This window comes from Anopheles marshallii, chromosome 2 (assembly GCF_943734725.1).
Source record: "Anopheles marshallii chromosome 2, idAnoMarsDA_429_01, whole genome shotgun sequence".
Classification (NCBI taxonomy): Eukaryota; Metazoa; Arthropoda; class Insecta; order Diptera; family Culicidae; genus Anopheles; species Anopheles marshallii.
This window is the reverse complement of record NC_071326.1, coordinates 48,977,692-49,004,047: the sequence shown is the minus strand read 5'-3', so window position 1 is coordinate 49,004,047 and position 26,356 is coordinate 48,977,692. Positions and strand designations below refer to the sequence as shown.

The window sequence follows — 26,356 nt, the reverse complement described above, 5'->3', positions numbered from 1 at the left end:
CATCCATAAAAAAAAGAAACATGCGAAATGCATTTGAAATTAATATTTCTTTTCTCAAGGACACATCAGCACTAACATGGCTTGTGTCCAACGGGGCCAGAGCGTATCTGCGTAACCGTTCCACCAACCGGGTACCACCGTCGTCTTTCATGCTCGGTGGAAGTATCCGAGCCGCATATACATATTTTGTGTGTACATTCTTTTCAACACCTCTTCACCCATTTCCCATCGGTACGGTTGCCACCGTTTACGGATCAGCACAACACCGCCGACAGAAAAACACACACACACTTGTCCTTACGTAACCGTCTAGCGGATCATTATTATCGCACTTTTTTTCAACTTTTCTGCCGCTGTTTTGTTTGCATCCCATCCACCAAGAAAAGATCAATTACATGCTCTCGGCGCATACGTGCGCGTTCCATGCGAACCGCCTTCAAACAGCATCTGTGGGAGAAAAGACCAACCCGCATCGGAGGCTTAGGCAGCCTCTTCACTTAGACGTAAGTCTAGCAGAAAGAGAGAGCGAAAAGGACAGAAAGAAAAATAGAGAGAGAGACAGAGAGAAAGAGGTCTTGTGCGTTGACCGTCAGCGACCACCAACCGTTCATTTACCATCATGATCAGCCGCATAAACATTGAAACATACCAACGAAACCGCCGCTTGCGCTCACAATCACATTCAGGCGCCGTTTGCACCGTGGTTCGTGGGAGATTTTTTGTTCACTCCGCTTGTTTTAAGGAAGGAATTTTGTTTACCACACGTCTCAATGTACCATGTCTCCACAACCCCGCTCGAACAACATCCAGCCGAGATGGGGGATATGTTGTTCGGCAAACGACTTAAGTCAGTGTGGGTACTGGAGGCATCAAAAGCTCTCCTTGTTAGTGGGGCCACGAAGTTTACCCAACAAGTCATTTTTGGAGAAGAAGTTGTTGTGCGGCATATAAGATGCCGGACTTCCATTTGAAGAAAGTTGGCTATTAGCGGGCCTGGTAGGTTAATTCCAAAGGTTATCGTCGATCACCGATGAAACGGGCAAAGGGTTGAAGAGCAACTCAGCGTAATGAAGAGGTCAGTCAGGTCAGGTGATACTCATGTGTAGGCCATAAAACCGTACTTATCGCAAAGATGTTCACCCAAAGTCGTGCGCGAGCAACCTAACGGACATACGTTTGGAAGAACCGTGGTTTTATCTGTATATTGACGATTGAGCAACCATGACCTCGACGCAAGCCTAGACATAACCAGGAAAACGAATTCCAGACGAATAGCACATGGACATACGTTACAGTACCAGTAATTCAATGCTTATTACTATGTTTTATTATTAAACTTAAGCATATCACTTGGTACATTTGGGTGCCAAATAACTCGTAAGATTACCTTTTTAATCAACTATTAGCCTCGTGTCATCGCACTTCGGATGACCTATTCAAATCTATATCATTTCGGTTACGTCTTCAACAAGCAGCACAAAGATTACGACAAAAGACAAGATCCTTCAAAGCACCCTACATGTGGGATGCGTGACACTGTCAACCTACTGACCTCTTCGAAAACTCCTCGGTCGGGGGCTCCCAACACGATCAGATGAACGAGCACCAAGGCAACGAATGAACTGTCGAATTCACGATCGTATTAGGATCGAAATCTCTAAGGGTTTTGAATACCATCACCATCGACCATCTAGCGGTGAGTTACTTTCTGTGCGGCATACCGATTTGATGACCTACTCCAATGAAATACGCTTACACTGTTCACTTTTGGGACCGGTTGAGCCGGCCAAATAGTGCGATGCGATTATAAACGCAACTCGACAACACACCCTGATTGGGTTTAAATCTTGACGATCGGTGATTCAAGTCACGGATAGCCAGTAGCCAGGGCAAACCAAGACCGAAAAAGGCTGTAGAACCAAAGGCTGTTAGAACAAGCTTTAACAGCGTAAGTTTTGAACAGAAACAGAAAGTTAAACACAGTGCTGCGAAGCCACTCTTTGCCGCTCAGGCCGCATAAGTAAACCAAAAACTGTTTAATCTACCATCTTACTACATATATGTTTGTAAAATTTACTTCAGAATATTTTCCACTTTCAAATATGCCTTTTTTCGATCTGTTGCATTTTTCTTGAAGATTGGACAGTGTCCATAAAAACCATAAATATGAAGACCACCATGATTGCAACAAAGTTTGACATCATCCAAAGAAAGGTCAAAAGGTTTGGGACATGGGTTGTGGATGATTTCTTTTATTTAAAACGACCATGCTTTTTTTTCGTAGAGGATACTGAAGATAAGATCAAACATTTTATATACCTCTCGTCCAAACAAACTGAACTGCAAGGTTATAAGCCAGTCCGGATGCCAATCGCTTCTTTTATTGGTATAATATAAAGAATATCAAAACATGGCCAAGCTCAAGCTTGCCCGAAAAGAGCCGCACATATGTCGCATAAGCCAGCTTCGAGAAGATTCGCTTTCCAAACCAAACTGATGCCTAAAAAATCGATCTGCGTTAGAATTTATCCGTGGCAAGGCGTGATCTTCTCCTACCGTGAGCCGAATGCCAATTCGATCTTCTCCCCAGATTCCCTATGGCCGCCACTCCATAATCCTCAACGCAACCATCACAACAGTCCCTTCTCTGCCGCGCGTCTGCCTTCGATTGCCGACAGCCCTTCCCCTATTGGATTGGAGACCGGTTTTTCGGGGGGACTTTTTCGTATCATTATTGTTCAAGACTTGTTGTGTTGTCCACCACCGCGCACCGGTTCCACCGGGTCACACATTCGCGCGACAGTGTTTCAGGTGCAACATTCGTCATTCCGTCCGGTGCGGTCGATGTGGCGAGAGTGAAGCGAAAACTTGTTTCCACTAAAAAGTCAGCACGCTAGCACTGGTTACACCCTGTACTACGGGGATAAGCCACCCGGTCACAACACCAATAACTAAGCAGCGGCAGCAGCAGGTGCCTAAGACTAACGCTGGAAGTTTGTGCTGCTAGTTCGATTCTGGTCTTCTCGGTTATACATCATGACACCATATCTTGCCGGGCACTAGTACAACAATACTGAACAGAAAATCCCACAAAAAAACCCGTACTGCCGTAAATATGGCCTATTTACCGAGCTTTGAAACGATAGAACACCAAGTTCTATGTGCTGTTTATTTTGTTTAAAGCATAGTCTATATTCAAATTTAATGTCTTGCGAAATGCCACCCATGGCGGACACACACAAACACACTTGTACGCTACACGTACAATGAATGGCTAACCATCGCCGGATGGACTGCACCCGACGAAAGGTGACCAAAGAAACGTGAGTTATATCACACCGGCCTTCTTCCGTTGTAATGGACTCCGCTGCTCACTTTATTTACCACGGCGAAACCTTGCTTTCGGGGCCACATGATACCACAAGTGTCACTGTGAGTATGAATTTGTGAGAGTTTGTGGTCGTTTTTTCGTTCCACAAATCTACTACAGTGTGTTCCTGAAACGAGTTTAATAGTCACACCGAAGGTAAACCCTGTAAAACAAAAAACCCCTCCCACATTGCGTTGGTCAGTGTTTCGCGGCCTACCGGAGCATCTTCTCCACCATCAAGCATCAGGTCACCGCGGTATGGCACGTAAACGAAACCACCCGGACCCGCCACAGGACAAGCGATCCAACTAGCAAAAATGTGACAATATACGACATGCATAAAAGCAACTTCATTTGCAATGCCGTGCCCCTGCGTTATTCCTAGTGCTGCTGTGCAAACTAGGCGTCGCAGAAACACGCCGCCAAACGTTAGCGGAAGAATTTAGTGTAACCGGACGGTTTACTCAAACCATTGAAACGTTGGTTACGGCTGGTGGCCATCCATCGTTCACCAAGAAATAATGTGACAACCACAAGGGTAATTCTACAATCCGTGGTTATATGGGTTCGGGTAAGGTGCGGTTCGCTGTTTTTCTCTTGCTTGCGCTGTGACGACTACAAAGTGACGATAAAACAGCGTGGATTTGGTCAGTTTGGCTGGCAGTTTTTTGCAGTAAAGCTTCTATAAATATATTAATAATGGAAACGATCCGATCACATTCAAACATAATACGAACTGATTTACATGCTTGGGTAAATACATAGAAATTATTATAAATCTGCAGCTTTATAACCTTAATTAAAAAAAAAAATGGGTAAAAGATTTTTGTAGTCCCACCCCAATGAATACTGTTAAAGAAAATTATGATAAATTTAGGAAACAGATTTGGAAAATATTAATTTTAGAGCGATTCACTTTTACATTATAAATAATAATTGAGGATTTGATCGTATAATTAACAACATAAAAATGTTTTACATATTTTAATAATTATACTAAATGAAAAAAAAAACATTGTTATATCAAATTTGTATTAATCTTTGCCAAATTTATTATGAATATTCCCTTGTATAAATGATTAATGCGTGTTTAAATAAATTATAATAATAATTTCATGTTTCACGGGTGTAAAATATAGTAGTAAGGCACTTAATTAAAAATAAAACACATTTATTAAGTTTTATCTTATCTTTCTTCTATCTAACCTTAAATCACCGTTTAAAACCACCTAGGGAAGGGACTATAAAAATCTTTTGCAAAAAATCTACAGCACTTGCGCAATAAATCTCTCTACATTATCACATTTATGTTTTTTTTTGTATTGTTCAACAATACATAGTTTTCCATTCCTGTCATTGTCTTGCTTTAAAAACTATGAAATCCCGTTTTTGGAGTGTGTTTCCTACAAAGGAATTAATTACACTGGTCGCCATACAGTGAAAGGAGCAAGAATCGAGATGTCAATTGTAAACGTACGATCGAAAGCGAACCGTTTGTTCAATTATTCAATTCCACTGTCAGCTGACGCCCGATCAGGTGACTGGAGTTGATACATACCAACGATGTAACGCCACCAGCGTGTTAACCCAGATACACTCAAACTTGCTTTATCTGTTGAACCTTTTTTCCTCAGCCTCGTTTTCCCGCTTACGCTTAAGCCACACATCATGTTGCCAGTGAAGGTCACGACGCCTTTCACTGGGCGTGCTCTGCTGGTCATCAAACAATCTTGTATAGGAGTCTGAGCTAGCTCTGCTTCACAGCACTGCTCAGCGAAGTTTACTCCTTATTGGGGAGCGGATATAGGTCGTTCAAGTAGGGCCCCGTCGATGCTGGCGGAATAATAGGCGAGAAAAAGAAAGTTACGAGATAGCACGATCCCGATCACGCGTCAGGATTGCGAACTGGTACATTACATCACTCGTGCTTTGATTACAGTTTTTTTATCCATACATCGTGACATTACATTAAGTTCGTTGCATTGTTTTATTAGAAGAAATAAGAATTCTTGCTCTCCCATTTTTGGCTTTCTTTGACTTTATACACCTGTGGTTGGATTACTAGTGATTCGTACAGGACAACACGGTTTAGGTGGGATTTGGCACCGGTAGTATTGTTTGAATCCACCAGCATCCTTGTCACCGAACCACCGGTACGGACTGCGCAGGGCATTGCATTATTGGCCGGCATCATAATGTAAGCCAGTTTTTTTGTATGCGTTTAGACGTTTCCAGGCTTATCATCTCACAGCTCGCCATGCAAATGGTAAGCTAAGTTAAGCCTAGAAAAGAAATATTAGATTGTTTTCCTAATGAAAGCAGCTAACCCTGGCTCAACAAATGTCAAAACAAAGAACTTTGCTAGCTGTTTTGAACCAGGTTAGGCCATATTTCTCGTGTGCGAAAGATGCAAAAAAAAAGTTTAACGAAAACAACAACAAAACAGAATTATTGCAATAATCAGACTTAAATATTGTTTCAAATGAATTGAATTAAAAGTTAAATTGCTAAACTTTAATCGATGTTTCTCAAATTTTGGAATTCCGCAAAAATGATCCCTTGTGTCATTCTTTATGCTAAAATGTTGTATCCTTTACGAATATGTACATAATGATACAGCCCTGCACCTGAATTATTTGATAGAAACAGGCTGAAGGCTAGTTTAAGCTTTCTAACTTGTGGTATGATCTGCCCCATTAACAGTAACGCCCCACTGCAACACACCTGCTCTCTACTATAGGATGTCTTATTCGATCCCGTACGGTTTGTTGTGCAGTGACATACACACCCCCTAATAGAAACCTTTACGCCAATCCTTCAAAGAAAACAAGACAAACAAGTCACAATACATAATAAAATGGCAAACATTAAAAAGCCAACCCTAGCGACTTGCCGTCTGTGTCTCACCATTAGGATGCAGCATTCTTCCGCCCCGCTTATTTAAATTGAGAACACCGCGATGACAATTGCGAGGGGACAATTGACTCGCTCGAAGCAAAAACGCATAATTTTGAACGCAAATGAAGAAACACGCCAAAACACCGGTAGGTGCTTCATATTTCACGCTGCACAACAACGGTGAGAGAATAAATAGCACCTGAAACGGAGGGAAAACAAGAACCCGGACCAAGCTGCAAAGGTGTCACATTTTCATAGCCCAACAAATCAACACACACATTTTACAGATCCGATTCTACCCTCGTTTAGCTCGGGGACCAAGCACAACCATTCGGTGGCTCATTGGAGCATTCGCAACAGCGTGTATACGAAATGCGTATAATAAAGAAACGTTTAAAGGTGCATGAATCGCGAAACAAATTGTACGTACGGTACAGTCACCTATAAAGAAGGTGGACGCAAATTCTACCCCATCAATTTCATCCCTAGGCCATGTTCTGTAAGGTCCTGGGATTTGAGTTGCACACACCTTGGAGCAAATGTTTAGCAAGATAAACAACATCGTATAACATCACAAATCAAAATAATAATGTCACAACCCTTTTTGCAATGCCGCTCGCCTAACAACGTGCCTTTCTTTTAAGGGTGATCCACGGGTGGTCTCGTCATCATGGTTCGCGAAGAGTTTCGCCAACTTTGATCAGGTGTGGAAGAATGAGCGGTACGCTCAATGATCGTACTGTTGGAACACTAGGCAAAGTAGGCCTCCAACCTCCATGGGAGGTGGTAAAACATGTGGGAGCCCAGTATCTACATGCTTACACCTCGATGCTAGCTGATGTTTGCAAACAGTCACGATGGGTGTACAAGAGCTCGCAAGAGGTGTTGGGCGTGGGGAGGAGAGAGGTGTGTAAATATGATGAATTATAATCCAACGATCAAAAGAACGATCTATAAAGCTATGATACGCGAAAGAGAGGGAAAACAACCCGGAAGTGAAATTGTGCAGTTCATCAAAACATCCAAGTCAATACGGCCGATGGTGAGATGCACTTGGTGCACAAACACCAAGTAAAGAGCTATGCGCACTGTGGGGTAAATTATGTTGCTTATTATGTGCATTGATGCACTAATGTTTCATTTTTCCGCAATGGAGTCCCGCTGAACCGCATGATCACTTATTCTGTTTCATATGATTTTCCACGTTGCAACAGACAAAGTTTTCCCAGCGAGCGTACGATTCAATATTGCCAGTGTGCACTCCCTTCTACACACTGATGATGCAGTTATTTAAAGGAAGTCCGGGCAATGTGTTTGGGAAAAAATATCGCATTAGCCCATTTCGATACAGAAACACACGCAGATACGTCGTCCAAAAAGATCTCATATTACGCAATAGAATAGAAGCAGGTGGAAGAAGTTGGTTCGATTTTAAATTGTTCAAGAAGAAGCGGTTATAGAGACCCAATTTCTCCCAACATTGTTTCTAGCGTTCACAAAATAATTATTTCAAACGATAAAAATATAGTTTTACGTAAATGTGTACCACATAAATATAAGATATCAAAATTCCACATAACGAAACTATCCATCATTTTTAAGGATATTGATTTACGAAGTATGGGCTGTATCCATGGTATATATTAGCGTTTCTTTCTCATTATATCTCGATCAAAACATCGTCGCTGGCTGGCTGCAAGCTCGTGGTTGATAAATTATCATCCTATTTTTGTTCAATCAGAAACCGGTCGATATTACGATCGAGGGTGTGAGGTGGGAACTTTGAACATTGCCCTAACACAAAGCTACCGGTTAAGTGTGTGGAGACTACAAAAACATATTATTACCACCGGGGCAACGATGGTCACCACGACCCGCGAATATATAGACACACGAAAATAGCCTTCCATCGCCAAAGCCACGACCAAGCCGGTGCAGACTGTTTACCACCTATAAGCTTCCTTTTTCCACCTCGCGATTACAATCGTGGCGCGCGGGGTTTGCTACACACGCGGTCAACAGTAAACCGCATTGGCTCATACTGGTCTGAGCAGGGCTGAGCATAGGACGTGAGCCCGCGACCACGTTCAAGGTGTACCACTAACTTTCAGTTGACTGCCGCACACGGTGGCTTACGGGTGGGTCACTGAAAGATACGGAGACGACGCACACAGTGTCGCCAAGAGACGGATCAGTCCACCAAAGGGATTGTCGTTGTTTCTATATCTAGCACCGGCTACGACAACCTACCGGTCATATCGGTAAAGCCGTCCACTATCAAAAGGGCAGTAGTTTAACGCGACCTGGGAAACTTCAGTAAAGGTCTTTAATTTTGTTCTACACAGCACGCAAGTTCTCTTTTAAGCATCAACATCCACAACAAATATGGATCGTTAGAACGATCCACAATTCTGGTGACAATTTTCTACAAACCTAAGCCATTGTTTACTTTAGTGAACTAACAACACTGCTAATGTCATGATAGATATTTTAATTTGTTTACTATTTACAGACCGTGCAGTGATGTAATCGATTAAACCACAACGGTGTGTTGACCGATGTTACTGTAACGCTATTGTGAGTTTTTTTGTTTTGTTTTTAATGTGTACCTCAAGTGCTACGATACCGTTACCGAAGTACGAAGCAGAGACATTTTCGAAAACAATCGCTATAATAAAACAGTGACAACATCGATTTTGAACCTACACGAAATTTCCGCGAACTCAAAACTAAGAGCCACCATCATGTATCCTCCGATACTAGTGTTAGTGTTAGCGTTAGTGTCCATCTCCCGCCAAACGTCCGCGCTAGAGCTGCAGGAAGAAGACGGTCGGGAAGGGGACAGTTATTCGAGTTCCTATGGAAGCTTGGTGGCGGATGCCACTAGTACACTTCTCGCATACGGTGGTAGTACGGGTGTGATGCAGGGTGAATCTGCCCCCATTACCCCCGATACCCCAGCAGCTGCGTCCTCCGATATATTACCACCGAGTGATATGCTGGATAGCGTATACTATCAACCGCACACCAATCCGGCGCACCAATATCGTAGACCGGGATCGCTCGGTAGTAGCGAGGAAGATCGTGCCATATACCCCGATAACTTCAACAGTTCAGAGCTGAGCGGGGTTGACGACCAGTACCTGACTACTAGTAGTTCAATTCCTGACTACGGGTCCAGTTTGCTTACGTCGAGTGAACGAAACGATAGTGTTGAATCCGTACAGTCGTCTAGCACAGACAATGAAGCACGTGCTAGCGCGCCACAGGCATTCGTGAGTGAACACCAGGAACCGGCTCGTGAAACCCCGGAAGATCAGCACCTTCACCGGGCGGTACATCATCATTCTCGCGAGGAACCGACGCTAAGCAGCAGAGCTTTGGAGCACCATCATCTGCACCAGAATTTACCCTCGGAGACGACCAATCATCTCTACAACGGTGCCGACACCGGTAGCAGTGGTGGAACTGGAGTGAACGACAGTGCCGAACACTTCACCTCACCCGATGGGGAGAACAATGTAGAAGACACGCAGGAAGACGATGTTCTGCAGCTGGCTACCACTACCACGATTCCCCCGGGAGCTTTACTAGGTACCAGCCCTGAACAGGAAGGTATAAACGGAAACGTTGATCATCCACCGGTCGATTTGCATCCTCTGCGACCCACGAAACCAGTCCCATCATCTCCTACCGGAGGAAGTGGCTTCGACGAGAGCAAGCTTTCCAAACCGGAACTGTTGGCGCAGCTGATCGCTGACAAGAACCTCCGGATGCCGATAGCTTTTCTCGTTGACACCTCGAACGACTCGCTAGCATTTACCAAGAAGGTGCTGGAGGCGTCACTTGTACCGAAGTCTCCACTTGATGCGATCCTGATGCGTTACAACGCTACCGGTAAGTCTGACCCTTGGACACAATTACATTCATCCACACCCGTCACGTCCACACTGCTTTATCACGTAGCACGTGGGTAGGCAAATGTTTACTGGTGAATTTGTCATGAACTAAAGCGTGATCCAAAAGCCCAACAATCAAGATGTGAACATGATGCCAAGCTTCTACAGTGTTGTTGAAGAAAAGCACGTTAGATTACACCGAAGATGTTGGTGTTGAATGTCTGACAGCTTTCTGATGCGCTGTCTAAACTGTATGTTACTCCATTTCACAGGCATATCCAAATCCATTACTTTCCGTAACACTAAGACCCTGATGGAGGCGGTCAATCTACTGCAACCCAGTTATGATCGTGGTGGTAGCGAGTATTACAGTATATTACGAACCTCACAAGAGATACCGTACGATAGTGCTATCTTCTTGGCCACCAGTAGAGCGACAACCGACGCACAGCTGTCACGCATGACAGCGCTCACTCTACTCAAGAAACGAATTCGGGTGAGTGCAGTGGTTTTGGCGAAAAGTATCCTTGCGCAGCTCGTATAACAATGTTGTCCTAACATGCTCTTTCCCCGTAGCTCTACGTTATCTGGTTTGGTGAAGAGATTCTGGATAGCAAACAGCAATTGGATCAACCAATGACCAACCAGACGGCACTGCACGAGCTAGCCCACAAAACTGGAGGTCGTGTGATACACTTCGAAATCGATCGATACTTTGGCAGCAATCCAGTGTTGGTAAGTTTTCAACTATTTTTCACATTCCTACGTGACGATTTCATCCTGTTCGCTTTGCAGACAACCCTGCTGTCCCAGCACGATCTGCACGGAGCGCAAACCATTCCGGTCAGCGTCGGGGAGGATGTGAACAGCTTGTACTTCAAGTTGCACGGTCTCATCGACCAGGCTACCCTGGAAACGCCCAATGGTGACTAGAACCCCATAAACAACCTTCTTCCATAATGGGAATGGATGTCACACCATTTGTTTCCGCCGAACCCTTGCATTATCAGTCTTTCGAAACCTTATCCATCAACGAAACAATCATCACACCAGAGACTGCTCCATCTATATGTACTCCATATACTGCTCCTCATTTGTCAATTCTATCATGTCGTGAAAATGTGCTTATTGTTGGCTGGCGGGTTTTGGTGTTACGTACATTGTTACCGGCATCGATATGCTTTCAAGCGCAGATCAGTTTAACACTTTTCCTTCCAAAATGCAATCAACCGGCATTAAAGTCTTTTTTACAGAGGCATAGAAACACATAGCAGGGCCCGTGAACGTATTGATGTATACATTAGGCTCGTTCGTTCTCCTCTCTTACATTAAACTCAATCATTTAATAATTTTTAAATTACCTAATACATTGATTCCAGATTTGTTGGGTTTTTTACATCGTTTACCCATACTTAGTAGTATTCACTCCACTGCAAACGGAACCGATGAACAATGGAAGAATTTTACTGAATTTATCTGTATGCATTACAACATATTCCGAAAAGCTTTCAACTTCAATAACTACATCCTGGAGCAGTCATACATTTCGTAAAAACCCCCAATTGCGCAATATCCATTTTACAGACAAACCAGTAGCAGTAAACAAACGAAAAATAATACTACGGAACAATCGCTATTTTGCATGGGCACTAACCACTGTGAGGGCATTTTACGTAAACCCACGTCGCCAGTTGAACGCAAGTTGGACGCCGTTGCACACAACATTGCACGTTCGCTAGCCAACGAGAAAAACAACGCGCAAAACATCGCGTTCATTTTGTTTACCATCGAGTGTTTTTTAAGCCTGGCCAATGTTAAAATCTTTTCCAAGTACAAATTGTATATTTGCTAAGTTAAACTCAAGAGGATTCTAATATTGTACTTAAACATACGATCCTAAAACGCAAACCTTCCATGATCGTTTGATGTCTATTCTCTTTCAACCGTCTACTGCTAAGCCTTCCGCGACGGTAATAGACAATCCTTTACCACCGATCAAGAAATCGTGAACAGGTTGAAACAGAAAGCTGCACTTGTAACCGGGAAAAAAAACGCGTCTTTTTTAGCTTTAAGATAACTCCTATTTTACGTGTTAACATTATTAAGCGATTATATTTGTTGTAAATAATTAATGAAAAGAAAACAAACATGAATCATCTCCATAAATCAGTCTGCGATGCGATGGGTTTCATTGGGTTGGGACATGGGTCAATCTGTGGGCAGTGTCTTGTGTGTTTGCGATCGTTTTTGTGCTTCCTGTTGATTTACGTTCCTTCCAAATGCCTTGCGTTATAACCATTATAACCTAACCATTTGTTTTCAGCTATGTTGTCATATTTCACACACCTTTAGGTGCTTAGTGTATCGAACAATTTCCGAAAAATAAAACCGATCATTAACTAACACATTCTAACCGATACTTTTAAGAAACTACAATGGTCAGTTACACGGATCTACTCATCATTTGCTTTGTTAACTGAAGGAGGCCCGTCTGTTATACGCACGGACCCGTTAGAGGTCACTATGAAACCTTCACCAGAACTGCGCTCCAGAAATAACTATTAGCCTAAGCAACTGCGTCCATGCACAGTAACCAGGAGGTAAGTAAAGCCGGTTTTGATTACGTCTCTGCAGAGACCAACCCAAGTCCGAAGGAGGGTTCACACATACTGCAAACCGGCACGGCACGGCACATCTCATAATCTGCGCTGTCGGCGTCCCACCGGTGGCAACCTTGAACCATATGACGCGTTTGCACGATTCAAACAACAGGTTTTACACGTGTTCGTTCCGCACTATGGAACAAACACACACATACACACCGTACTAGCTTGTTTGTGAGATCGTGGAACAGATCTTGTCTTCCTCCCTGCCATCTGCGCAATGAAGTTAAAGGTTGATCGATACGATGATTGCTCTATTTCTTCCGCCCATTGCATTGCACCGAAATGCACGGAATTAGTATTTCGAATTTGAATAATTTACACCGAACGTTTACAACCATTTCCATGGCATCGACGTGAATCAAAACAAAAGGCGTCACCATACCAACAACCTCCAACACACGCGCACTCTCCCGCTCACATCATAGGTGGATATGCTCCCTGCTCTTGTTGGCAAGGATACCCTAGGGAGCATACACAAATTGCGCAAAATCACAGACTAGCTAGATTTTTTCCAACATTGCTTCCTTTCACTCGCACATGTTTGTTTTTTACTTTCACCGCAGTAAATCTCACTCTATCGTATGATTCATCTCACCAACCTCTACACCCTGTACGTTTTCTTTACGTATTAGCTAAGCAACAACAGGACACGAATCACAACTAACGCACAGTATTCATAGAAACAACAACAGAGAAATTTACATTCAACAGTCACACCACCTTTGCACAATTGATTCGCAAATTTGGCACAACAACGACCGTGTACTTACCCCGTATGCTTCTTGCGAATGTTTACCTCAAACGAGAGAGAATCAAAGCAACGCAGAAGCATCTGCAATGAGGTCTGGTGGTTATGCCTGTGACAACCACGTCAAATCTTCTTCCCTTCACTATTTTACGTGCGACTTTTACACCTTTCTCATCTATAAACCACTAACAACACGACTTTTGACCTACGAGAATCGTAGCGGAACGTTTCTTCAAACAGCTTTTAACACTTTCCAGCTACCAAGCGCCACTGCCGCGATGCCCCACTGAATTGAATCGCGTTTCTTTAGCCCCTTTCGGTTCTATGATTGTGGTTGCCTTTTTTGACAACTACCGAATTCAACACAACATACTCTTTCTCTTTTGCACGCTCAATCCTCTCATGTCCTGCTGCGACCTCCCGTTCTCACTTGCCGCTGGTGAGCAAATGTAATGCGTTTCTACTGTTTGCTCACACGCGCTGTTAACTCGCGGATCGCGACTCGTGAGCAAGCACATGCGAGAGAGCGATGACGTCAGCTAGGTTTGCTGTACGGCTGTACGCAATCAAAACAACAAAAAAACAACATCTGCGCAGGTGAATCCTTCACGGTGAGGGATCGCTCGAACACATGCACAGAAACGAATGTGCGGTGACGTTACAGTCTGTAACGCTGCCATCGAACTTTTCAAATCCCCGGTTTGGGTGCATAATTTTGCTTTGAACTAAATTGCAAATTGTTTCATCTTTCTGTATGGCCGTGCGCGCAGTCAACCATTTCCAGGGCAGCCACATTCGACTAGGGTTATCAAATGGGGTTGGGTGTTCCGCCCCGTAAAGTGCGATCGCAACCTTAACGTCATTGGCCGCACTGGAAAGGTATTGTAGCGCTATGTTCCATGGAGGAAAGTGAAATTTTTTTGGTTCATTCGGTTTTACAACGAAGCGTAAGAGAACGGTGTGCAGGGGTAGGTGGGGTAGATGTGGTGCATTTGTCTCACTTTCGTTTCTCAGCACCGTACTGCACAGACACACATACTAACCGTTCCCACTTGATCGTTAAGTATAAAAATGCAATTCTGCTTTTTTGTTGTACAACATAGTAAAATTCCGTTTTCGCGATCAACTTTTTCGGTTATTCTCATTCACAAAAGTATGTAGGGTACCGCATACAATACCGCACAATTAGTGCTTCAATTGGGAATGAATTGATGACATAGAAAACAAAATTAAGCACTTTTCGAAAATTGTTTTGGCTTCCCCAATTATCATACCGACAAAGGATACCGTAAACATGTATGTCGATGCACTCCCGTTGAAAGAAAAACTCTTCTACATAATTAAAAGATTAGGTACTACTCTGCGTTCGACCAACCCTCACAGCAAGAGCATTCAGAAAACGTTGAAAGTATCTCAGTAAAACAGTATAAACAAAGTGTGAAGAAAACGGGGCATACGGCTTCTTTCGACAGCAAACAGTGTTTATGTTTTTTTTTTAATTCCCTAATTACATTGTGGTTCACTTTGCTGATTATCAGTAGCCCGAATCAGTTACTCCTAGCATTGAAGGTGAGGTAAAGACAGAGAAAAGGAGAAATACATTTCTGGTGCTGTCACTTATAGCCGGTAGAAGTACAGTGAAATCATTAATGATTTCCATAATTATGGTTGATCAAGCAAATCACTCAAAAGTTTAAACATAACGCACAAGTTCTATACGAAGGTAAATAAACATTTACATTCCCTACTCTCTGTTCTGTCAATTGGCATTCGCACCTAATACGTTGTAATGTATGTAATGTTAGAGGGCCATTTCCATTTTCTATCTTTCTCTTTATGCTTTCTTCTCATTTCACATTTATACTCTCACCCTACCGTATTCTCTCTCGTTCTCCCTTGCATTCAAGATCGTAAACAAAACCCAGCTGTTTTATCCAAAAGCAGCCATCGCAGCAGCACCAACACTACCGTAGCACCGTTTCCATCCCAACGCCATGTGCGCGATGGACATAAACAATTCCACCACGTTCTCGTCGTTTGCCAGACCTTTCATAGATTACATTCCCAGTTTCTTATCGTTGCGTGCGTCTTTCGCGCCCAGGCCACTTTGTTATTTTTTTCTTCTCCGTTTTGTTTTGCTGCATGCTTTCAGTGTTTGTTGCGTTGTATGTATGTGCATTCATTCATTTGTATTATATTTGGTTTCGTCTGTTTGTTTTACACGAACACATAGCAAAACAAAAGCAACAGCTAAATTCAGGACTGGCAGTGCACGACTAGCTTCACGCAACATGGTATTTCCATATTAGCATACGTTAGCTTGCAGTGGGCGAACAATGAAGAAATATACATTTCATATTGGTGGGCAAGCCTACACCACATCCTTGGCTTTGGAGCTTCATCCGTTAGGAATTGCTTTTTCTCCACTTAACACACACACACTCATGCGTACATTCAAATCATTCACAAATCGTAGTACGATCCATATGAACATCAACACCGTAAAAGACGAAAATTGAAAACATCGCCACGGAATCGTTGGGCTAATTTTAACTCTACGACATTATTTCCTCCCTGCAAACTTTTAGGATCTGTGATCGATTTAATTCACGACAAGGATCACAAAAACCCAACCGATACAACATCACTTCTTACTGACAAGGTCAAATCAGACGATCCGAAAGAAACTCCTTTGCTGCTGTTCCTGTTAAACCAAACACAGCCGGGACACTATCGATTAAACGTATCGTCTTCAAGTGCACCAGCGAACCTCTTTAACGTTACGATAAAGTCTGGACCGATCTATTGGCACGGAATTGACACATATGGTATGTATTGCACCTGGTTTAGTATGCAAATTGTACAGTGGCTATCACATGAATCCAATATGATATTTATAGAACCGAAGCATACTCCCATGCCTAGTTCTTCCAGGGAAAAACAAGCAGTAGAAAACAGAGTTTTGTTATACATATAATGATGCTACGCTGGGAGTGTGTTTCGTTGAATACTAAACACTCGATGACGTATCACTCGCACACGCGATCAATAAACATAGAACGGGACGCTGATAAGCGAACTCCGTTAAGCAAACAGCGAAAACAAAAAAATGAACAAAACTTAACCCTTTTCCGACCTTTTTTTCCTAGTGGCTAGAAAGGTCAGCAATCAAAGCTAAAAAAAAATTACAGCTTTCATCAAAACACTGGTTTATCACTAAATCGCTCTAGCACCATTCCCCATGTTTCCCTCCAGTAGGACAGAGTCAGACAAAATTAATAAACAGCCACGAATGAACGGCACGGGGAAAAGGAGTCGAAAAGAAGGTCACAGGAAGCATTAGCAACGTTACGGGATTGTACCTCAATGTTAAAGGCTACTCCCCTGCCTTGTGTTTGGCGCCATCGCTGTAATCATACAATGTTAGTGCACGATTACGGTACAGCACGCTGGCTTTGTGATTCACTATCGTTTTAACAATTTGCAACACGTTTGTCGCACCGTCATTCATTGACGGGAATTAACTCCATGCAGTGTTTGGAAGCTTTCACGTCTAAAGAAAATTACCACCTTACGACGCACAAGCTTCCAGTTTTGTTTGTGTGTGTGTTTTTTTTTGTACCACAATAGACAAGTTCACCTCAGATTCGACCTTTTTAATGAAGAAGTATGATACACTAACCTTATCCTACTCACAAGATTCGGTTCTCTGGAAATAAAAATTCAACCACACTAAACCCTCGAAAACGCGAGGGTTTGATGCGTTCCGTTCCGTTACTTTCGACTGACTGATCGCGTGTGAAGCAGGCGCAGGTTTTTCTCCGTTCGCGTCACTCAAGGGCTTGGTCGGATGCGATGATGTGCGATTGGACGAGCGTGAGTAAATGAGATTCTTTCGCCATGGATCGCATGCACCAACGCCATACCATACACCCTCTGAACGAGAGCGAGAGAGACATGCACGGTTGTTGGGCAGTGGATTCAAACTGGGGGATAGTCGCTGTTTGTTAGGTTTGAGGTTTGGAAGTCAGCAAGAATGAATTCGATACAATGTGCGTATCATGAGTTTCGTAATGATCTCAGCATGCCGAGACGAATGAATGTTTGTATATGTGGGTGTGTTATTCTGTATACACCGTAAACACAAATCTATGTTTATGCGTCACCCTAATATTTGCGATACTTTTTCCAAGCTGTCCATCTGCTCAGGGTGGAACTAGCGTAGAAACTTAAGACTGGAAGCAACAGAAGAGCGGGTGTCGATAGACAAAACAAAGAACGCCAGTCACCAGAATGATGTGATCCAGCTGCCCTGATATGCTACAACCATTGTCCGAGAAAGTAACCTTTGACCGAATCCAGATTGTGGCAGGGCAGAAATTAAATGGACAGCGGGTGATTCATTGCAAAGCAAACCACAGTTTCATCGCCTCGGGACGGTTATCATCTCATAATACGAAGCACCAAGCTTCATTCTCGAATGTCAGAGATGAAAAAAATACATGCTTCGGAGGTCTTTTGTTAAATTTTGCTTTCTTTATAGAAGTTAGACCAGATTCAGCAACGGCGCCAGAGCTCTGGGCAAAGGAGGCAGAGGAATCAATAAGTAACAATGTGGAGGGAAACCTAAACTTGGAACATTACACTGGTGGAAGGTAAGACTGGTTGGTTGAATTAAACTGTTCAACAAATTTTTAAAACTACACAACCCAACAGTTTAATCCGTTCGAGAATAGTGTAACATGGAATTATAGCACGATCACCTGATACGTATCGTTTACAAATTCTATAACAATCGATATTAGATCTGCGATGTTGTGAGCATACAGACTGGGCAATAATATAACACATTTCCATTATGCATCCTTCAGCTCAAAATTGCCACGATCGAATGGCGAAGAGCACAGGTTTGCGCGCCAAACGGAGTTAACCGATGAAGATAGTGGCATCATAAGCGGCCGTGCATCGATCCAGGCAATCACTAAGGTTGATGTTGGTGTTAACTCGCAGCTGATAGGAGCCCGTGGACAAGCTCTGCAATTATACTTTGAAGTTACCAACTACCGACAGACCCCCATAACGTATTTCTTCCGCGTCACGGACGAGTTAGCATTCCTGCGATCGCTTAATCCCGGGCAGTAAGTACCAACTAGAATAGTAAGGCTTCACGCTTAAGAAAATAATATCAACTATTGTAATCTTTGCAATTGTTGCAAATTGTTTAATGTATTTCGCCCTATTGTTCGTTTAATTCTCATCATCAGAGTAACACTAAGCCCAGGCCAGTCAATCCCCGTGACCGTTGCGCTAATTGTGACATCAACGGCCGAAATTGGTTCCCGCGACAAGGTAACTTTCTCCACCACTGGTGTTGATACGGTGTCACAGTCAGCCTGGGTGACCGTATCCGATTCTGCTGGTCTAGCCGACAGTACTCGTCCCTCGCTCTGGTACACCTATTCCAGTCGTTGCGAGGGCCGATCAACACCAGCCACCTGTACCGGAGCTTTCTGGACGCTCGAGGTGATGGCACGAGACTACGAGACTGGACTGATGCGCATCTCCTCGAGCCCGGCCGGTCTTCTCTATAAGACACCTTTTACAGCGGGAACACGGGACGAGGTGAGGGCCAGCTATACGGCTTCCTGTTGTCAACCGCGCGTAACCGTAACGGCGTACGATGTCAGTCGAAACGTGCGCAGTCTTAATCTGGACGTAACAGACATCTGGCTTAATGAGGCAGGCATTGCCGCCGTCGTGCTCGGTATACTGCTGTTCATCGCATTGATCATACTGCTCGTGCTGCTCATACGATACTGCATTCGCAAGCGACGGCAATCGAAAGAGTTACCAATCTACCGTGGTGGTGAATCCCTTGGCACACGGCGTACAAAGTGAGATGCTGCTTCCTTCATCTTACGTTAGATTTTAGAACATGAGTATCTTTATATATTCTCCTCGCTTTAGTATGTAATAATGCCGCTATCAGCAAACAGATTTAATTATAACGCAAATGAAGTAGACTGGTGTTTACATGAAACTTACTACCATTGTGAAGAAAAAATAAATGTAACATTCTTCAGCTCAAGAGTTGATTAACCCATTTCCGTATTCCATTGAACACTTCCGAAACTAACGGCTGTATCAAGTCTCCGTAAACGTGAAATATTTGCAATATTCAAGGTTTAAAATTTTGCATCATGATATTCTGGAACTGTATGAAGATAATGTATATTTATCATAATGTATATTTAGTAATTGCTAATGGGAATATTGTAAAAAAAGAAGTTATATTAAATTTATTGGTCTAAAACCACCTACATGTTTTACGTTATGTTAGTGGCTTCCACAGTTCCTAAACAAATTCCAAATGTTTTCTTCAGCAGAAAGTATAAGTGAGGTTTCTTGCTACTGACCTGTTGATTCCGATGGTTCCCTTACGACGGGTGGTAGCGGCGCAGCTGGCAACAACACCGCAACCGGCGCAAAATCGTCCAGCGTCAGTCCGGTAACCTGGGAGCTCAGCAATGGATTCTTTATCACAGGTGGTTTCCGTGACGTGTCACTTTTTCCACCTGGAGGAGCATTGGATGCCATCGAGACGTCGTTATTCAATACCAGTACGATAAAGTTTCACTGCGGTTCACTTTTATCGTAACGGAGATCTTCAGATAACACTGATTGCTATAGAGTTGGGGTTCGCTAGATTCAATCACAGCCGTACAACAGATCAGGGTAAATGTATAGAGAGGCAATCACACTGTTTCTTTTGTTGCGCTATTAGCTCTTCTTTAATGGCAATAATTTTGGATCACCACAAACAATTCTTATGAGAATATGCACGCAAAGTATTGGTGGTACGCAAACCTTTCGGTAATAATGGTGTCCTCAAAACACTTTCTCCAAACACGAACCGGATTGATAGAGCGTTGATGCCAAAGCCGATGATGTCAATGATGATGATGATGAGGTGTATCAGAGTATCAACAATGATCGCATGTAGTTGGCTGACAAATTACAATTCAAGCTCATAATATCACTCAAAATTTTGACTCAGATGCCATCAAAATACTGCGAGATCGTATTTGCCACACGACAAAACACAAAAATGCAAACCGAAACGGCACAATTTATATTTATTTCCCGTTGCTGCGTTTCGCTGACTTTCCACATACACCAGATGACGAACGTCAACACGTCTGACGCTGTCACAAGGCTGTTTGGCTGCGTACCGTCATGTACTTTGACAGCACCGAACGCAGCCACTTTGCACGATTCCAGTATGAAGCCATTTTTCTCTGATTCAAAGCTCAAGCCACCCAGTCACCGCAAGCAACTTTATTGTCAATCGCTCTAGTATCGACATTTTCACGACGACTGTTTCCGCTTTTTTAGTGATGAATGTTTTTCTGGACGATCCAGTTCGTTAGCGGTTGGAGCTGGTGGTACAATACGCCGGAAAAGTATGCATTCGCCTTCAGCCAACGGAGTATCCCGCGTTGAAAAACGTACCTTCAGATCATTCCACGATCGTGCTGAGTGAGAAATTTGTAATTTATCCAGCAACTGCATCGAAAGCCCGGGCACGATCGGTTGGGTAACGATTCCTGCCTGACGAAGCACCTCCATTGTTATAGAAAGTATGGTATTAAGCTTGGCACGATCAGCACAATTATCACTTTTCTTCAGTTTCCACGGTGCAGTGGTTTCGAAGAAATTATTTGCAGTGTGCAGTAAATGGACTACCGTATCAGCTACGAGGTAAAAGTTGTAATTTTTGTAATGACCTAGTGTTTTGTCTGAAATACCGTCAACAGTAATCATTAATTATTTTTAAGAACCCATATAAGTAAGGTCTTCTCTTCGTACCTGGCATTTCTTCCAGTGCTTCCAGCATCCGTTTTGTAGCATCAACTTCTTTCAACGCTTCTAAAGCATCGACATCTACCGCCGGGAAAATAGATGCAGCGTTGAGCGCTTTACCGCAACATCGCGAAAGTAGATTTCCAAGTGTGTCGGCCAGTTCCGAATTCAGGACTCGCAGAATTTTTGTATCACTGTAATCTACGAAGAAAATTACTCTCAACACAAAGGATCAAATGGAAACGATAGTAAATTATCCCTTACTTCCATCGCTGTGTGCCGCACCTTCACGTAGTAGAAAGTAGCGAAGACCTTCATGTGTGAACAGTTCCGCTCGTTCGTTCGGATCCACCACATTATGTTTACTTTTCGACATTTTCTGATTATCAACAGTCCAGTGAGAATGTACCAACAGCTGCTGCGGTGGTTCTAAATTGGCAGCCATCAAGAAGGCAGGCCAATAGATTCCGTGAAATTTAAGGATATCTTTTCCCAAAACCTGCACCGTCGGCGGCCATCGGGTACAGAAGTTCTCTTTGGGATATCCTGCAACCGTTAAATAGTTTACCAGTGCATCAAGCCACACGTACACCGATTGCGACGGGTCTGATGGCACAGGAATACCCCAGGATACCCGATTCATTGGTCGCGAAATAGAAATGTCGGGTAAAGGCTCCTCTAAGTAGCCCAGCAGTATGCGAGCAAATTTGTCGGGTTGAATCCGGCGCCCTTCGAGGCCCTTCACCCAATACCGCACATCGTCCTGGTAGCGACCTAAGCGAAACATGTAATTTTCTTCTTCTGTCCAATCAACCGGATGCCCTGAATCGATGGAGCATTTTTCACCCCTTTCATTTTCCTTCAGCTGACTGTCGGTGAGGAATGTTTCGTCCGGTACACAGTACCAGCCAGAATAGTTCGCCGTGTATATACTATCGGAGGCGGCTAACGATCTCCAGAAAGCATGAACTGCTTGACGATGATCTGTGTCGGTAGTTCTGATGAACCGTGTGTAGTCGATTTTGAATCTGCCAAATAGTTCGCGGTACTTCGAAGCAATAGCATTACAATAATCCTCGGTTGAGGTAGAATGCTTTATAGCGGCTTGTTGAATCTTCAGTCCATGTTCATCGGTTCCTGTGCTCAAAAAGCAATCGTCGGGTTTGTTCGACCGGGTCATTTTATTAAAGCGATGAATCGCATCGGCAATCACAGATGAGTAGAGATGACCTATATGAGGTGCTGGATGATAGAAAAAATAGCAATACAGTATTACTTATCCAGCTTATCTACGCACTAACTATGTTTCACATCTGCCACTGTCATTAAAAGGGATCATTCATAAAGCGCCTTTATTCACCTGCATTAACGTAGAATATTGGAGTGGTAACGAAGGAGGGCTGCATTTGGGAAGAGAGTCGTCTTGTAACAAGCCACCGGTTAGCCATGTTACTGAACGATAACTTCCGTAATAAGGACATTTAATTCTAAACGATTCACTGACTGTTCAATACGCTTGATGAGATATTTTATACAACTTTATCAAAAGCCGGATTGCATGTTTTATGCAGATGTTACCAATTGCGTGTTTTTATAAGAACAAAACATTGCTCAGCTGATTGCGTTTGACATGCTCTGCTGAAGCAGGATAAGGCACCCGTCTCCTATCGCATTTACACAATGAGTGACAACAAACTGCTGTCAATTTGACAACGAAAACGGATTGGTGAAAAATCGACTAACCCAAAGGAAAAACAAACCCAGTCTTCACACAGGAATAGTTTATCGAAGAATTTAGTTTCTATTCAGGTCAATATGTCTGTCCCTAACATCATGTTGGCCGTGGTGTTAGTGGTTTCGTTTGCCGTGTTTATCGCTCCGTTGCAAGGTAAATATTCTTGCCCAGTATGATTATTATATCAGCTTCATTCGTTGATAAACAAAACTCGTTGCTGTCCTCTTGCTCTACAGGACAACTGCATAAAAACCTCAAGTACTACGAAACGCTCCACGCGAAGGATCTTTCACATCGAATAGAGAAACGCGGTACCAAACACAGCAACCACCCGTTCAACACGATTAAGGAGGTGGAGTTCAAGGTGTTGGGAAGAAAGTTTCGCCTAATTTTACATCCTCATACATCCGTACTGCACAGTAACTTTCGGGCTTATTCCGTCGATGGCAATGGAAGCAAATCGATCGTTCATCTCGATCGTAGCAATTTTTTTAAGGGCCGTTTGTTTGGTGAAATCCAATCCCATGTAAATGCACACATCGATGATGGTGTGATGACCGCTTCGGTCGTATTGCCGGACGAAACGTATCACATTGAACCATCGTGGCGCCATTTACCGCATTTGAGCGATAAACACATGATTGCATACCGCTCGTCCGATATCAAGTTCAGCTGGGATCAGGTCGATGCCATTTCGGGAGATTTGGGTGTACCGCGTACGTGCGGCTATGTCAAAGAGGGTCTTGAACTAGAAGGACAACCGGACGAAGATGAATATGAGGATGGTGTGGAAGTGTATGAAACCGACAATGACCCAACACCGGAAACGGTGTGGCATGCGACAGACTCGCAGGACAGTAAAAAAACTCGTCGCAAAAGACAGGCGGATCAGTATGAGTATACACCGACAAAAACTCGCTGCCCTTTGTTGCTCGTGGCAGATTATCGCTTCTTCCAGGAGATGGGTGGAAGCAATACTAAAACTACCATTAATTATTTGGTACGTGTTCATGGTCAATATTTCGTTAGTATGTTCATATGTTTTCGTTCGTTGCTGTTACATTATTTCTCTATTTTCAGATAAGCCTTATCGATCGTGTTCATAAGATTTACAACGATACCATCTGGCAGGATCGTTCGGATCAGGAGGGATTTAAAGGGATGGGTTTCGTGATTAAAAAAATCGTGGTGCATTCAGAACCGACAAGAGTACGTGGCGGCGAGGCCCATTATAACATGGTGCGTGAAAAGTGGGATGTTCGAAACCTACTCGAGGTAAGTCTTGAATTACATTTAGTTAGATCAGCTTTTTTCTAAGGCCACAACTAACAATTTTAACACAAATCTATATTACATGCTGCTTGAAATTGGTAAAATTAACAATCGTAGGTATTCTCCCGGGAGTACAGCCATAAGGATTTTTGCTTAGCGCATCTTTTTACAGATCTTAAGTTTGAAGGAGGAATTCTAGGATTAGCATACGTTGGTTCTCCGCGTCGTAATTCCGTTGGCGGCATTTGTACTCCAGGTCTAGTTTGCATACTGCTTATCTCTCACTTTAAAATGATTGTCATTATCTCAATAACATTACCGTATTTGGTTAAATATTATTTTACTTCAATCTTTTTCGCAAAACATTGTTTACCTTCAACAGAATACTTCAAAAATGGCTACACTCTGTACCTCAACTCGGGTCTCAGCAGTTCTCGCAATCACTATGGACAGCGTGTGATAACGCGCGAAGCGGATCTTGTAACGGCGCACGAGTTTGGCCACAACTGGGGTTCCGAACATGATCCCGACATTCCGGAGTGTTCACCAAGTGCTTCCCAGGGCGGTAGCTTCCTAATGTATACCTACTCCGTCAGTGGCTATGACGTAAACAATAAGAAATTTTCACCCTGTTCGTTGCGTTCAATCCGTAAAGTATTGCAAGCGAAGTCGGGGCGCTGCTTTTCCGAACCGGAAGAATCGTTCTGCGGCAATTTGCGTGTCGAGGGTGATGAACAGTGCGATGCCGGCTTACTAGGTACTGAGGATAATGATGCGTGCTGCGATAAGAATTGCAAGCTACGACGCAATCAAGGAGCTGTGTGCAGCGATAAAAACTCACCCTGCTGTCAGAACTGCCAGTACATGATGGCTGGGGTGAAGTGTCGCGAGGCACAGTACGCCACTTGTGAACAGGAAGCACGTTGCACAGGGAATCATGCCGAATGTCCGAAGAGTCCTCCGATGAGCGATGGCACAATGTGCCAGGAGCGAGGCCAATGTCGAAATGGGAAGTGTGTGCCGTATTGTGAGACGCAGGGACTGCAGAGCTGTATGTGCGATATCATAGCGGATGCCTGTAAACGCTGCTGTCGGCAGAGCATCAACGAGACATGCTTTCCGGTAGAGCCACCAGATGTGCTACCGGATGGAACACCGTGCATACAGGGTTTCTGTAATAAGGGCATGTGCGAGAAAACGATCCAGGATGTGGTGGAACGCTTTTGGGACATTATTGAGGAGATTAACATCAACAAGGTGTTGCGATTCCTCCGCGACAACATTGTCAGTAAGTATTTGCGTGAGGTTTTCCTAGCCGTCGATGATATTTAGTTTCTTTTTCTGGGTTTTGTCGATTCCAGTGGCGGTTGTCATGCTAACAGCTCTGTTTTGGATTCCAGTCAGCTGTGTTATCGCATACTTTGATAGGAAGAAGAGGAAAGAGGATTGGAAGGAGTACGAGTGGAGCCAAAAGCTGGATCTCATACACCCGAGCGATCGAAGACGGGTGATTCATATAAGGTAAGAATTCCTGTCTCGAGTGGAGCTTAAATTGATGTGTTTTTTTTTTCTTCGTAACAGGGTACCGAGACAAAAGATAACCGTTGCAAGAATGTGAATTTCAATATTCTATTCTAGCACAATGTGAATTCTCCTACCGCAAGAGGTGGGATATTTGGTAACCGTAATCTAGTCAGTAGCGTCGAATTGTGTTTGGCTCTTTTCATACCCTATTCATTATTATGAAATAACCATCACAAAGAAGATCATTTCCCCAAACAATTAACCCGCTACCGTAAGCACAATTGTAGTTTTAACTGTCGAAAAAACGAGCGCAGTAAATATGAATGCAAAAATATAATCTTTGTCACGATTCGAGTAAATATCCTCTTCGAAATGAGTCGT

General features: G+C 43.4%; 4 protein-coding genes across 4 annotated transcripts in view; 2 read left to right on the top strand and 2 right to left on the bottom strand.

Moving 5' to 3' along the window:
• The window catches only part of LOC128718077 (uncharacterized), a 41,891-nt gene extending 21,713 nt beyond the window's left edge, over positions 1–20,178 (bottom strand). Inside the window, exon 1 of the mRNA XM_053811751.1 lies at positions 19,998–20,178. Coding sequence (XP_053667726.1) covers positions 19,998–20,178 — 181 coding nt within the window. The remainder of the gene's footprint in view (positions 1–19,997) is intronic.
• On the top strand, positions 9,013–19,479 carry LOC128710369 (uncharacterized). The gene is made up of 8 exons (XM_053805422.1): positions 9,013–10,165; positions 10,440–10,663; positions 10,744–10,902; positions 10,963–11,092; positions 16,170–16,409; positions 18,125–18,236; positions 18,453–18,719; positions 18,846–19,479. The coding sequence occupies exons 1-8, from the start codon at positions 9,013–9,015 to the stop codon at positions 19,477–19,479; spliced, it is 2,919 nt and encodes a 972-aa protein (XP_053661397.1).
• Positions 20,179–20,949: 771 nt separating the features above from the next.
• LOC128707799 (methionine--tRNA ligase, mitochondrial) lies at positions 20,950–22,892 on the bottom strand. The gene is made up of 4 exons (XM_053802755.1): positions 22,805–22,892; positions 21,709–22,686; positions 21,451–21,645; positions 20,950–21,380 (listed from the first exon to the last, which is right to left on the bottom strand). The coding sequence occupies exons 1-4, from the start codon at positions 22,890–22,892 to the stop codon at positions 20,950–20,952; spliced, it is 1,692 nt and encodes a 563-aa protein (XP_053658730.1).
• A 367-nt stretch (positions 22,893–23,259) lies between these two features.
• Positions 23,260–26,069, top strand: LOC128719829 (ADAM 17-like protease). The gene is made up of 7 exons (XM_053813467.1): positions 23,260–23,332; positions 23,416–24,179; positions 24,260–24,454; positions 24,569–24,707; positions 24,834–25,739; positions 25,813–25,972; positions 26,033–26,069. The coding sequence occupies exons 1-7, from the start codon at positions 23,260–23,262 to the stop codon at positions 26,067–26,069; spliced, it is 2,274 nt and encodes a 757-aa protein (XP_053669442.1).
• The last annotated feature ends 287 nt before the right edge of the window (positions 26,070–26,356 follow it).

Bases quoted from the DNA above. Each gene is read 5' to 3' on its own strand.
- LOC128710369 (XM_053805422.1), top strand. From the start codon at position 9,013: ATGTATCCTCCGATACTAGTGTTAGTGTTAGCGTTAGTGTCCATCTCC. The intron at 10,166-10,439 runs GTAAGTCTGACC...TCCATTTCACAG, and splicing joins GATGCGTTACAACGCTACCG to GCATATCCAAATCCATTACT. The intron at 10,903-10,962 runs GTAAGTTTTCAA...TTCGCTTTGCAG, and splicing joins TTGGCAGCAATCCAGTGTTG to ACAACCCTGCTGTCCCAGCA.
- LOC128707799 (XM_053802755.1), bottom strand. From the start codon at position 22,892: ATGGCTAACCGGTGGCTTGTTACAAGACGACTCTCTTCCCAAATGCAG. The intron at 22,687-22,804 runs GTGAATAAAGGC...TCTATCATCCAG, and splicing joins AATATTCTACGTTAATGCAG to CACCTCATATAGGTCATCTC. The intron at 21,646-21,708 runs GTAAGGGATAAT...TTTTCTTCGTAG, and splicing joins TGCGGCACACAGCGATGGAA to ATTACAGTGATACAAAAATT.
- LOC128719829 (XM_053813467.1), top strand. From the start codon at position 23,260: ATGTCTGTCCCTAACATCATGTTGGCCGTGGTGTTAGTGGTTTCGTTT. The intron at 23,333-23,415 runs GTAAATATTCTT...CTTGCTCTACAG, and splicing joins GTTTATCGCTCCGTTGCAAG to GACAACTGCATAAAAACCTC. The intron at 25,740-25,812 runs GTAAGTATTTGC...TGTCGATTCCAG, and splicing joins CCTCCGCGACAACATTGTCA to TGGCGGTTGTCATGCTAACA.